Source organism: Coturnix japonica, chromosome Z (assembly GCF_001577835.2).
Source record: "Coturnix japonica isolate 7356 chromosome Z, Coturnix japonica 2.1, whole genome shotgun sequence".
NCBI lineage: Eukaryota > Metazoa > Chordata > Aves > Galliformes > Phasianidae > Coturnix > Coturnix japonica.
Genome location: NC_029547.1, coordinates 50990566 through 51003873, shown reverse-complemented (window position 1 = coordinate 51003873; position 13308 = coordinate 50990566). Strand labels below are relative to the sequence as shown.

The following is a 13308-nucleotide window of genomic DNA, read 5'->3' as shown; positions in this document are numbered from 1 at the left end:
AGGTAGATCAAGTGTGGTAGCAATTTTTTCTTTTGCAGTATATCACTTTCAGAACTTCATGCTGATAGGTTTATTATTTATAATCTCATAACTTATTTTGAATTAAGCAAAACCATAACTTTTTCTAGGTTTCATAAAAACAGAACAAAATGCACTCTGAAGGGTGGCTACGTGGTCATACAAAGGAACAGGAAAAATGCAGGCAAATGCCAAAAGGGGATGATGATGCAATTCTCCTGACTGCTTCCCTGCTTGCAAGTACTCACTGATGAAAAGCTCGACATGAGCCAGCAGAGTGTGCCTGCAGCCCAGAAAGGCCTCTACTCCATCCTTCCAAGACCCTGCCAGCAGCATTGAGTTTGCCTCTATGGACCCCATCACAAGAAAGATGTGGAGCTGTTTGAGCCCAGAGAAAGCCACAGGGATGAGCACAGGGCTGATGCACCTGTCCGAAGAAGTGAAGTTGTTAAGCTGAAGAAGTGGAATTTCTGAAGGGACCTTCTGGCAGTCTTCCAGTATGTAACTAAAGGGGGCTTGCAAGAAAACTACAGAGGAGCTCTTTGTCAAATTACTACACTCCACAGCAAGGGTAATGGCTTTAGACTGAAAAAAGATAGATTTAGACTGGGCAACCTGATCTTGTGAAAAGTGCCCATTCCCAAGGGGTTGAAACTAAACTCCAAGGTCTCTTTCAACCCAGTCATTCTGTGACTTGATGATTTGGGCAGGCTCTGTGAGCCACACAAAAAGAAGGTGACCCTTTCAGCAGGACCACATCCCTGATGCTGATTTTGAGTCTCAGTCCACCAGTTCTAGCCCACTGGACCAGGACTGTAGTTTCAAGTACAAGAGTACTACCTTTCACCACCTTTAAGACTTTATCCATCCTTTTCTCATTTCTTTCTTACTTTCTCTGCAGAAGCATTGCATGCTTATATAGAAAACTGGATCTGTTCATTGATCCAAATTAAAATTAACAGTCTCTTAAAGTTCAAATATTAAACCAAAAATCCTAGAATTAGAAGGCCACATTTCCTTACTTCCCTCTCCCCCCCATTAAGTTCTTTATCAACAGGCTTGAAATACTTCACTTTATTTGAGTTTCAAAAAAAGCTTCAGAAATCATCAGTAGTCTCCATGGTAGGTATAAAAAAAATAACCTGCTTATCTCCCAAAACTTCACTTTTGCTTCCCACCTTGAGGACAACCTCTTCAAGTCAGATTTACAATATTAAACATACACTGCTTTGCTGTTGACTTACAATTTTACAATTTTTCCTTTCAGATTTAGGCTAGAAGTTGATAAAAGCAGGGGAGAAAAAAAGTACACAGGAACATGTCTCTTTTCAATATTCCGAATAAATAGATAATACTCTTAAATAGATATATAACGAAACACACGATATTGAATGCATCTTGGAAATGTCCACAGGACTTCTTTCTTTTAAGGAATAGTAGATAATTTCTGTTTATCCTTTCCTATATAACATCATTACAAAAAGCTTACCCCTTGACGTCCTTGGAACTGAATTGAAGGTTGAGAAGGAACCAGATCCTGCAAGAGAAAGAAAATAAGCAGAATGTAAACAAAACTGCAAATCTCCACACACTGATAAAAGTTATTCGGCTGCACAAATTAAACACATGTGGTAGATTCACTTATAACAACCAGCATACTTCTCTGGTATGTATAGTATGATGCAGAGCTGCCATGCAATGGGGCTCCTGCCAGCAGTATGCTATGCAGAGCTGAGGAGTTCAAGACCTGATGTTTTATTAGAAGGATGCATGGGCACTACCGGGAGGGAATGGGCAAGAAAATTAATGCTTGGTATTGCTGGCACTGAAGGGAAGAAAAACTCTTCTTCCCTTCATACAATTGAAAAGAGTCCCAAGAGCCTCACTTTTTCCCACTCCCGAACTCTGCCTTCACAGGTCGGTCACTCAAGGTTTTGGGAGGTGTTTCTTCTCTGAAGAGCCAACTCAGTAACATTTTGAAATGCATTTGGGTGTTTGGCTCTTCTACTCTGCAGTTCAACTAATCTGTTAGAGAAAGTTTTACCAATGAAAAGATTCATTGTAATGAAACAAACATTTTAAAAAATAAAATAGGGCTCCCCCAGACAGTCTTCACTTCTGCAGCAAGGAACCTACTGAGTTACATATACATAAGAGGGCCAAAAACAACAAGAGCCACCTCTAACTCCTCTCTATAATCTCACAGCAGTAAGCACAGCCCATTCCTGAATCACAGCAATGGAAGCACCCTGCACCAATTCTGTGCTCACATTGCAGCTCACGAAGACTTACAGATGTTTTTAGGGCAGGGGACCAAGAAGCTTACTAGTTGAAAACAACTGTTCTTTGTCACAGGCCAGCTTCTGGTCAAATCTACTCCTTGACACAGCCCACTACACACCACTGAAACACCACCGTCAGCAGGAGCACACTGATAAGAATATCCTATTTAGCAGCAATACTGTGCTCAGCTTTACTGAATCCTGAAATTATGCTGTAGGACAGAATAACATATGGTCTCTGTACTGACTGGTGTAACTTACTAGGCTTTGTATCTGGGATTTCATAGAGCATTAGTAAGCCTCCTGCCAATACTTACATTGAGAATTGTACCAAAGGATAAAATTCTTATTAGTATAGATTTTACTCCAGAAAAGCAAGTTTTTGTAGACTGTAAATTGAGGAACCATTCAGGAGCACAAAGCTGCAGACAATATAGCACAGTATGACTGGAAAGGTAAGTTAGGTGCAACTCCTGCTCACTGCCTCCAGCCACAGCTTGTTCCTCTATGCCCTGCACTGGCTTTTCAAATTCCTTGTCTGGGTTTTCAAAGTAAAACTCACACCGCTGATACAGCAGCAAACTCCTGACTTTGGGACTGGTGACAAAGTGGATTTGCTCATGAAGGTGCCTGTGGCTGACAAAGCCAGCAGAGGTAAGTGGCAAGGTGCATGGCAAGGTGCCAGGCAAGACCCCAAGTAGCAACAGGGCTGCCTCCAGACTTCAACCTTGTGTCTTTAAAAATGGCTCTGCCTATTTTTCATGGTAGAAGGCTCACACTGCACCTCCAGTTTCACAGAAGCTCACAATACAGGCAGCCATAAGCCCCCAAAAAACTCCACAGACTTTTCAACTTCAAGCTGGAAACTGGCAGAAGCCACCAAAGTTTGAGACTATTAGAGGATTTTTATCAGCTTTTCCAGCGCCTGTAAGTAAAGTGCTTAAAAATGCAATTTGGTACACATATGACGCCTGACACAGCTATAAATCCTAACCTGTGTCTGAGGTGTCAGCTTTCCAGAAGGAAACTTTGTTCCAAACAGAGTGAGTTAGAAGAGCACTCCACCACATGCTGAGTCAGACATCCCAACGCACCCATAATGCAGGCTAACGCTCTGTCACCATCTTACGCAGGCTCACAGAACCTGACATTAGCTAGTTTCTCACCCAGCCAAAGTGTGCTGGCTGAACAGCATTCTGCCCTACTTCAGTGCAAGAAAACGCTAGGAATCTAAATTTAGTGGAGTATCAGCGAGCCCTCACGTCCTCGCTGGCACGTTATCTGGAGAGCCAGACTGCCCTGGCAAGGAGCAGGCAAGGAGACAGCCCTGCAGTCTAGCCTGCTGCTGCTGCCAGACCTTCACTCTGAAACAGGCCTAGGCTGTGCACGGCTGCAGGAGCAGAAGAAATAGCTTTTCTACTCATCACTTGCTCCAGCCCCTGCTCCCTTCAGTTCAGTGTCTCTGTGGGGAGCACAGGTGCCTTGCCACTTTCCTGAGCTATTCAACTTTCATGAACCCACAGATATTCTCTGTCTCCAGCCTCCTCTGACAGCAAGATCCACCCATCTATAGGCTGAACAGAGTCATCTGCCTTAACTCATCTGTTTCACCAGGTGACCTCTTGTTTCCCCCCAAAACAAAGTCCTAGCTTTTCTGGTCTCTTGGGAGGTGTAAGCAACTGATACACCACCCCTCTGATCACTCAAGAGTAAACACACAGGGGGGCAGCTCTCTCTCGATACACCCCACTGCATATCCACAAATCAAATTTCTACAGGGGACTCCGAATGTGGGCACACAAGAGCTTTGAACAGCAACAGTAGCAAGAGAATGCAACTGCATCACTCGCAACTGTAGCACTAATTGCAACTGTCAATTCCAAGTCTTATACAATGGAGTTCACCTGTCCTTAACTAAGTTAGGGGAAAATCATATGCTACTATATTTTTTTGCCACAAGCTCAGGCCAATAAGGTCCTTCTGAAGTTCCTCAGCATGAGTTTCCGATCCTGAAAAACCTGAGTATCAACTCCAAGCTTTGACATCTCAGTAGATTCTCCAGACAACTCTTGTACAAGTGGAACTGCTCCTCAGAGTGATGCCTGGCAAACCAGACCTGAACTTGTTTCCACCCTAAAGAGTGACCACAAAGTCCAGCTTGAGTCTTCAAGTCCCTCCTTTAGGGCTAATCCAATGGCAACAACTTAGGCTCAGCTAAGCAGACCTCTGAGCTCTCCTGCCTCTTGCCCCCCTGAAGTCAGCAGCTCTGGAGATCTTGCAGTCCTGCAGCCTGGTGGCAAGCCTAGAATCCCACCACAGTAATCAGGCAAAGAGATCCCAGAGAAACTGTCAGCACTTGCAACAACTGAAGCAAAGTGCACATTGTCTCACTGAAGTGAGAGTCGTAATGATCAAATGCCAGCTCAGCCAAAAACCAAGCTACAGACAGCTGCAGGCACATTTCACTTAAGCAATTACACTGCATTTGCATTTGAAAATTTTATTTAAGACAGAATAAATTCTACACAGTACTGGTTATAAAAAAAATATGTGAGTGTGTATAGGAACATCTGCATTCAGATCTTAAATCTCTAAACTTTGGGTGAAAAAAACTCAAGAACTACCTGGCTTGTTTTCTCCAGGTTCACAGTTTTGCTTAATTGTCCTTGGGCAGGGACTATGTCTGCTTTCAAGGCTCAAGATCTGTGCATACACATGGTGCCTGGTAAATAACTCTGAAATTTATAAGGCACCACCCTTGCATACGAGGTCAATTATCTCCTGTTTTCCAGGCACACTGACTCAGAGTGAACAGAAGATACCTTAACATCAGCACATTAGAGATTGTGATGTATAATAATTTTTTTAATGTGTTTTAATGATTTTAAGAGCTTCCAAGCAGAAGGCTAGCACACGATGCAGTTGCAAGATGCTGCTGCTTACCAGCACAGTCAGCTTAAGAAATTCCTCCCTCCTTTCCCCAGCCCCTCAGTGTTTTCTCTTTGCTGCCTTAGGGCTGAAAAGTGCCTGTTTAAACTATAAGAAGTTACTTGTTAATTTGCAGCATGGCTATACTTCAGCACAACTTATACTAAGGAATTAAAGAAGAAAAAGTGTTTGGACAGAAAGACTACATGCACTGATAAAGCTGATTACATTATTACAGACGCTTGTATCACCAACACTGAGGATTATTCCTTACGTACACATTCCAACCATCAGATCAGTCACATCGTGCTTCCCAGTTACTGTAAGGATTGAGAAATCACAGTAGCCAGACAGGCTTTGTTTTAATGAAGTTCAGAGAGCTAACTCTGATCTCCAAATGCTTAATATATTAAGAAAATCATGCTGAGAGTTGGCAAAGCCATTTAATACATGGACATAGAGGTACAACCTTAGCTTTGGCAACTGCTCTTGTAATTACATGACTGACTTCTGGGCTTTTTGTTTTGTTTTGACTTTTTAATTTTATTTTAAATATACAAATTCATCACATCATCTTGACAGTAATCAGTAAGCTGGAAAACCCAAAACTTAACAAAGCTTAACATATGACATACTAATATACAGTAAGGACTTGTTTACTATGAAAAATCCAGAGATGCTGTGCCCATAACAAAACAAGAGTGCTCCATGAAGATAAATGCAGTGGTATTTGTATTTTCCATAAGAGTTTATTACACTCCTTTTACAAATAGTAATATGAAAAGATTATAATCAGCACTATTTGGTAGCTCTGAGCATCAAATGTAAAAAGTCCCAGTTCTGATTTAACTGACACCTATATCTCCTGCTTCTTTCACGGGGAGAAAGACTAGCTCACAGCACACATCAGTCTAAGCAGAGCCTGCTGCCAGTATATACTGTACTGCCTGCTGCAAGCAGAGCTGCCAGCACTGGCAGCAGAAGTACTGGGGCAAGGCAAGCAGGAGGAGCCTGCAGCTGCACCGAGGTAATGAACAAGCCATCTTGGCTTCACACCCCTGGTGTGATGCCCCCAGTGTCTGAGCAAGATCAGTATCAGAGCAGGGAAAGAAACAGACATGGTGGCTCAGAAAGAGGAACCATCACTCTTAGAGAAGCAGGCAAACAGATCCACTTAGTAGTACTGGAAAATAAAGCTGTACTCTTGCTACATGGCCATCAATTGTTTCAAGGCTAATTGTTCCTGAAAGAGGAAGGTCTAGCTCCTTTCTCTTTCCACTCCCAGGACTCAGTTCCTCCCAGCACTTCTGGATCTCCTCCTTAACCTCAGGCAGTTCACTAACCCCAAGCAAGGCACACTGAAAAAAGAAGAAAAAAAAAAAAGAAGAAGAAGAAAAACAAACAAAAAACAAAAACAAAAAAACCCACACAGAAAACAAACAAAAACAAACAAACAAACAAACAAAAAAAAAAACAACAAAAAACCCACATGTTACATAGGTAGTTTTCTGCAATGAAAAGAAATGGAACTGAATTTTTTCCCCCTTTCAAGTGCCATGAAACCTCCAATCAGCTCAAGCTACCTCAGTTTCATTCCAGATATTCATCTCAGTTACACGATTATTTGCACAGGTTGCCAGTAAGGTGCTAGCCTTAGATCAACTCCATGACAAGGGAAGGAATAATCTCATTTGTTAAGACAGCATTTAACTGCCCTCAGCTTTTCTTGCAGTCCCATGTCTCATCAACCACAACCTTCTGACATCTGAAACAGGATACACATCCTAGTCACCTTCATACCAGATCTCTGATTTAACCAGGGCATGGTCCATCCTGTGTATTAGACAAGGTAAGAAATCTATGGGAAGATAATGGAGCAATAGCACAGGAAGGAGGGAAAAAAATAAAATAAATAAAAATCCACTTTTTGCATCTGAGAGTGGATTTGCTGGTTTGGCCATAGTAGCGCTCATACTCAGCATGGCAGTCGCCCTTCTCCCTAGTTAAGTTTCTCTCTGATGACACAAGCCATAATACCAACAACCTGAAACCCGAGCAGGAAGGGAAGCCAAAGGATGAGAATGGCAAGAAAGCCTTCTGGCTTTCTTAGCAGCAGGCCTGGCTTAATCACGCACCAAAAGACAGCAGTATTCTTCCAGCAAAGCAGTAAGGCAGCATGGCAACATATATCCAATGATTTGCAAGAGGAACAGGGGTGTAAGCACTGCTTAAACAGACTCAGTCATCTCCATTTCCTCTCTATTACGTGGAGCCTCTTGTCGCATCTAGAGGTGCAACCACTTGCTATCACAGTATTCTTAACACACACCTGTCATGTGTGTTAAGAACACACTAACAGATTTGTTCCAAATCAGACTTGTAACTTTGTGACAAAGGAAAAACATTCAGAGTGGTATCACCCAGTCCTTGCTGCCACAAGAAATTGGGGTTAAAAATGCATGTGAAGATGCAAATGAGTTTATAATGGATACCTGCATAGCTTAAATCAATTAACTCCGCATATCAATTACTCTGTCTTAAGAAATCTTAGATTTCAAGAAATCAAAACAAATACAGAATGCATCATCAACTCTCAGTACGTTTAGATAGGCAACTCACAGGCAAAAATGCAGAGACCTCACCTACGCACTTCTTTTGCACAGAACTACCTTGCAGTTTGTACAGTGGTATCAAGTGTTCCAGTACAAGGTATTTATTTGCCAGGAACAGAACAGAGTGGATGGGACATTCCCAGATAGACTACAGGGTCTGGAAGTGCCCTTCAGTAACCGGACTCTTCTGCACACTCCCGTTCCTAACAGGCAGCCACCCACCAGTGTAGGCTGCTGGACTCCAGCATCCCATGCCCCCTTCCTTTGCACATGTGCATCTAAATCCCAGCACAGCTCATGGCACATGAATACTACAACTGTGACAAGACGAATGCTATGTCCACCTTGAAGCTGACTGATAGGAAAGCAAAAAGAAAAACCTTTCTGACCCCTCTAAAAGATCAGATCCTTCTAAAAGCATGAAGCGTATTCTCATTCCAAGTAGAATATCACCGGTGATCTCTGAAAGGCTCAAGCTTTCAAACAGAAAGTCATTTCCTAACCCCCAACCCAATCCCTAGGTGTCTGAGGTACATGTGAGTTACAGGGAATTTCAGCCCTGGTGAATGAAATAAAGCAGGATTCTGTGACTTCTAATAGTGAAGGAACATCAGACAAACATACATTTCATATGCTTATGAACTCCAGAATTGCTGCAGCTGGAACATCCAAATGATGACTAAAAACTTAAATGCAGGACAGATTTGTAAAACTTAGAATTATCCTTGGACTTTGGAAGCTGAGATTTTAGATGCAAAAGGGAAAAGAAGAAAAAAAAAGGGAAAAAAAAAAAAAAAAGAATTAGAAGAAAAAGAAAGAAAACTTGCTTTAACAGCATGCAGAGCAAATTAGAGATCTCCAGTTGCTACATCTGGAGAACCACAGCTGAGACATGAATGCAGACAGATGGTCCTTCTGCAAAAAAGTTTTATCAGCTGTAGACACAACTGTACATACCACTCTGCAGAAACTACTCAATACAGAGTTCCCTAATCTGCTTCAGAAGCAGTCAGCAGATTAGGACATGCCACCACCTGCAAGAGTGAAATTATACACTGTCACCAAGCAGCGAGACGCTCCACAGCAATATGACTGTTTCTGCTATACCTGTTCTCTTTATTGCACTTTCTGCACAGAAGAAGAATCTGCATAATATAACATGAGCTAATCTAATAAGGTAGCCGCCTCCAAAACACAGAGGCTGTACTTGTAGCACTCACTCTGGTCATGTGTTTTTCTATCTAGTCTGCTCTCAAAGCTCTTATGCTTTTCCATCCAGAACTACTCTGGCAGGAAAAAGAAAAAAAAAATAAATAAATAAAAAAGAAAAAAAAAAAAGAAAAAAGGGAAAAATAAATAAGTTGGTTCAAAATACTTCCAGAGACAGAACAAGGGGGCCAGGAAGGTGATGCACCATGGCCATTGGAGCTGCTCTGTGTAGCCAAGCCCTCACACTCACCAGGGGGTTCTAGTAGCACAGCCATGACCCTTTGGGATGTGCTATGTAAGGCCCTGCTACACCGCTCCTGTGCATCCTCAGATGTACACATTGCACTCTGCATTCCCCACTGCTCAGACAGGGCAGCAGCTGCGTTGCATGGCTATGGCTCTGAAAGCAATATGCAGCAACCACCAGTACCGAAGTGAAACTGCCTGCAGAACAGAAGATTATTAGAATTATTAACAAACCAGTAGTCATGCTTTAAGTCCACAATGCCATAGATGATGCTCAAATACTGCAAACCATGCTGCTCAGTATTATCAGAGCAAAGCTCAACAGGAACATCCTCCAGGATGTGGACCCTGTCTCCTGCTCCAAAGGCAAGCAGGAAACCTGCTCTCACTTACAACAACCTGCACAGATTGGAGTGCTGAAGGCACAGTTTCAGATCTGGGCTTCTGCAGATGAAAGGGAAGTTGGATTTAAGGATTTAAGAGTACACTGTAAAACAAGCTAAGACAATTTTTAGGAAAATAATAACATAGCACAAGTACTTCAAACTTTACATGCACTGCTGAAATCTGAACATTAAGCAGCCTAGTGCACAGAGCCTGCTTACATACAGGCTGCCCAGGTTCTACAAGTGATGGTTAAGTAGGTCATTTGAGGGTTATCATGATTCCACGCTTCTACATACTGTTTGAAGAATTACTTGTGTTGCACAGATAAGATCTTTCTGCACAGAGCAAAGGCAACAGCAGAACTGTGGGTCATCTTTCCTGCATTCACTTAATAACATCCTCCCTTTCTCAGCAGCACTGATTGCAAGCCTTCATTTCTTTGGTAAGAGCTGAAATGGGTCAACAGCGCAAGTGAGCATACAAAGCTGATGAGAAGAACCAAACTACCAGCTGCAGGCCATGCGCTCTGCCTTCCTCAGGCACTGCAGGGACATAAATCAGCCATTTATTTATTTAAAATACGGACAACAGGAGCTGATAATGTCTCCTCTCTTTTCTCTCTTCCCCATTACTCTCACCTAATGCAGAGATTCCTAACAGAAAAATGATGACAGCTTTGGAACCTCTCAAATAAAGCCTGAGGACTGCTTCCTGAATAGAGACACAGTAGATTTTTGACACAGTGTAAGTTAGAAGACTGTGATTTGATTCACCAGCTTAAGAGATGAGCAGTTTTAAACCTGGAAGTTCTAGGGGCTGCAGTACTGAGGGCTGAAGTTTTACACTCTCCACATTACTCTGTTCCAGTGGCACACACTGACTCCTGCAGGATCAACTGAGGGAAAGCAGGTCTGCAGAACGAGCTAGAGGCCCATCTATTGAAGTTATGGAGATGACGAAAGAGCAAAATAGGAAGAAAGAATTTCATTTATTTTTGTGATCTTCATCATCACACACAGTCCTGTACTCACTTTACAACACCCTGATGATTAGCCAATCATTTTCTGACCTGGAAATCAATTGTGCTTTAGGAAAAAGGAAAAAAAAAAAAAGCCCATGCAGGTAATTGATTGAAGTAGTTTCACAGATCAGAACAAATTACACCATTCTCCAGGACAGAACACAAGTTCACCACCACCACTGCACATCCAACCTGCATGTTGGATGTGCAGTTCCTCGCATGCAGAGCTGCCCAACTCGCAGCATCGCACACACGGCTCCTACCAGCTGCACGTCCCCCGGGGACCCCATTCCCGATGGCGCTGTCAACTACTCTGCGCACGAAGTTGAACTCCTCGCAGCTCTCAGCCTACCCCAAAACCACCCTTCATCTCCATCGCCCCGGCTGCGGGAAAGCTGCCCCTTTCCAGGCGCTCTGAGCTCATCACCGAACCATCATCACCGCACGTCGGTTTCAACGGTCGAACGCCGCAGCGCTGCCGGCAGCCACCACCCAGCGCCGGGAGCCGCAGTCACACAGCGGGGCGGACCGTGCGGGCAGCCGACAGCCGCAGCGCTCCGATGTGAGTCACGGAGTGCGGGAGGCAAGGGGGAGAGAGAGCCGACAGGAGCCGACAGCAGCCGACAGCAGCCGACAGGAGCCGACAGCAGCCGACAGCAGCCGACAGGAGCCGGGATCGCCGCTTAGCGCCCGCCTCGCCCCGCTGTAGGACCGGGCAGCGCTCACCTTGCAGCTCTGGTAGCCCTCCAGCGCCCGCACGGCGGTCTCAGTCAGCTTGACGTGCAGCACCGAGACGTTGTCCGCTTCTTTCCCGCAGGACACGGCGTAGCGGCCCCCCTCCCGCAGCGACGCCATCTTACTCGCCCCTCTCCTATCCCCACCGCGGCCTGCCCCGCCGCCGCCCCGCTACTACCGTCTCCGCCGCCACCACCACCACCACCACCTCCCGCCGCCGCCTCCGGCCGCCGCCGCCGTCACTACAGCCATCGCGGCGCGGACGTGACGCCGCCCGCCCCGCGGCACGGCCCGCCCTCCGGCAGCGCCCATTGGCCGAGCTGACACGCTCGGGAGCGGCCCGTTGCGACGTCACGGGCGGCGCTCCACGTGCGAGCGCGTTGCGAGGCAGCGCTGTAAGGGTTAACGGAGAGCGCTGCGATGCTCAGTGCGCTCGATGGAATCCCATTGCGCCTTGCCCGGCTCCATTTCCTAAAAAGAGGCAAACCAACTGAACGCAGAGGAGCCTGGATGTGCTCTGCTGGGATAAAGCCAGCGGTTGGTTTGGCACTGTCCGAAATTACGCTCTGACAGCAGGTTGCCGTCTGGGTGGCCTAAGTGCATGGAAAGACATCTTAGAGGCAGATGGAAACAGCTTTACTTTCTTTGACCCCATTTCCAGTTTTATGCCATCTCAATCAGAAGGCAATAAAAAGCCAAACTTGTACTGTCTTTGTGGGGTTGGGTTTAAAACCAAGTATGTTGTCTGTCGTCTTTGAGGGCATGCATTTTCGCGACACAAATTAACAAATTCATCTTTATCTGCAAGACTATATCCATTTCTGGCCTGCTCTCCTGGCTAACACAGATGACGGCTCTCCAATTCTGTCCTCATCTCCAATAGTTCTTTTATTCCCTGCTCTTTGTCAGGATTCCAGAACATCCTGAGTTGGAATGGACCCACAAGGATCACAGAGTCCAAATCAGCTCCATTCAGCATCACCCAAAAACAAACCCTGTGTCTGAGAGCAGTGTCTTAACACTCCCTGAGCTCCAGCACTGGATGGAGCACTCCATGCCCACAGCCCTGTGCAGCCCGTTCCATGCCCACCACCCTCTGTTGCAGACCCCTTCCCTGATGCCCAGCTGCCCCTCCCCTGGGACAGCTCCATGCCGTTCCTTCAGGCTCTGTCACTGTCACAGAGCAGAACTCAGGGCTGCCCTTCGCTCCCTGTGAGGAACTGTAGGATGTGATGAAGTTCCCGTTCCTTCCAGACTATACTAAAATACCTTCACATATCCACATACACCACACACATCTCACACATCCCATTTTCTTCAGGCTGTTTCTTAATACATGCACTTCTTCAGATTTTCCTTTATATGAAGATTATTTCCTGGCCAAAATAAGCAAAGGAAATGTGGAATAATAAGAAAGCTAATGGTAACGCCGTCACTTGACCATGTAATATGTGGCTCCATCCATACTGTCATTTTTTATTTAGGGATGGCTTACTAAGTCCTGTAATTTGTATAGGTTTAGGTGTGTCTCTGCAGTGCCCTGTTGAAATCAAGGTTGCCTCTGTGTGATTCTTTGCAAGACTGGTTCTCTGGTATGTAAATCTTCCTTAGCATGACTGCATTATTATATAAATAATAATACCACAGGGACCAGTAGGATACAGACAGCAGACATCAGAGGCATCTTCAGAACAGCTCAACACAGAGATCTTGATATTATGCACCGAGATACATCTCACTAGGCAAAAATACACACAGCATGGGGTTATGCATAGTCTTTATAAAGAGGAGAAGGTAGAAGGAAACATGTTTTTGGTGGTGGGTTTTTTTGTTTTTTTGGTTTGTTTTTTTTTTTTGGTTTTTTGGTTTG

At 44.7% G+C, this 13308-nt stretch overlaps 1 protein-coding gene across 1 annotated transcript in view; it reads right to left on the bottom strand.

Moving 5' to 3' along the window:
* The window catches only part of ELL2 (elongation factor for RNA polymerase II 2), a 48653-nt gene extending 36784 nt beyond the window's left edge, over nucleotides 1–11869 (bottom strand). Inside the window, 2 exon segments of the mRNA XM_015849706.2 lie at nucleotides 1508–1555; nucleotides 11430–11869. Coding sequence (XP_015705192.1) covers nucleotides 1508–1555; nucleotides 11430–11558 — 177 coding nt within the window. The 5' untranslated portion in view covers nucleotides 11559–11869.
* Nucleotides 11870–13308: the final 1439 nt, after the last annotated feature.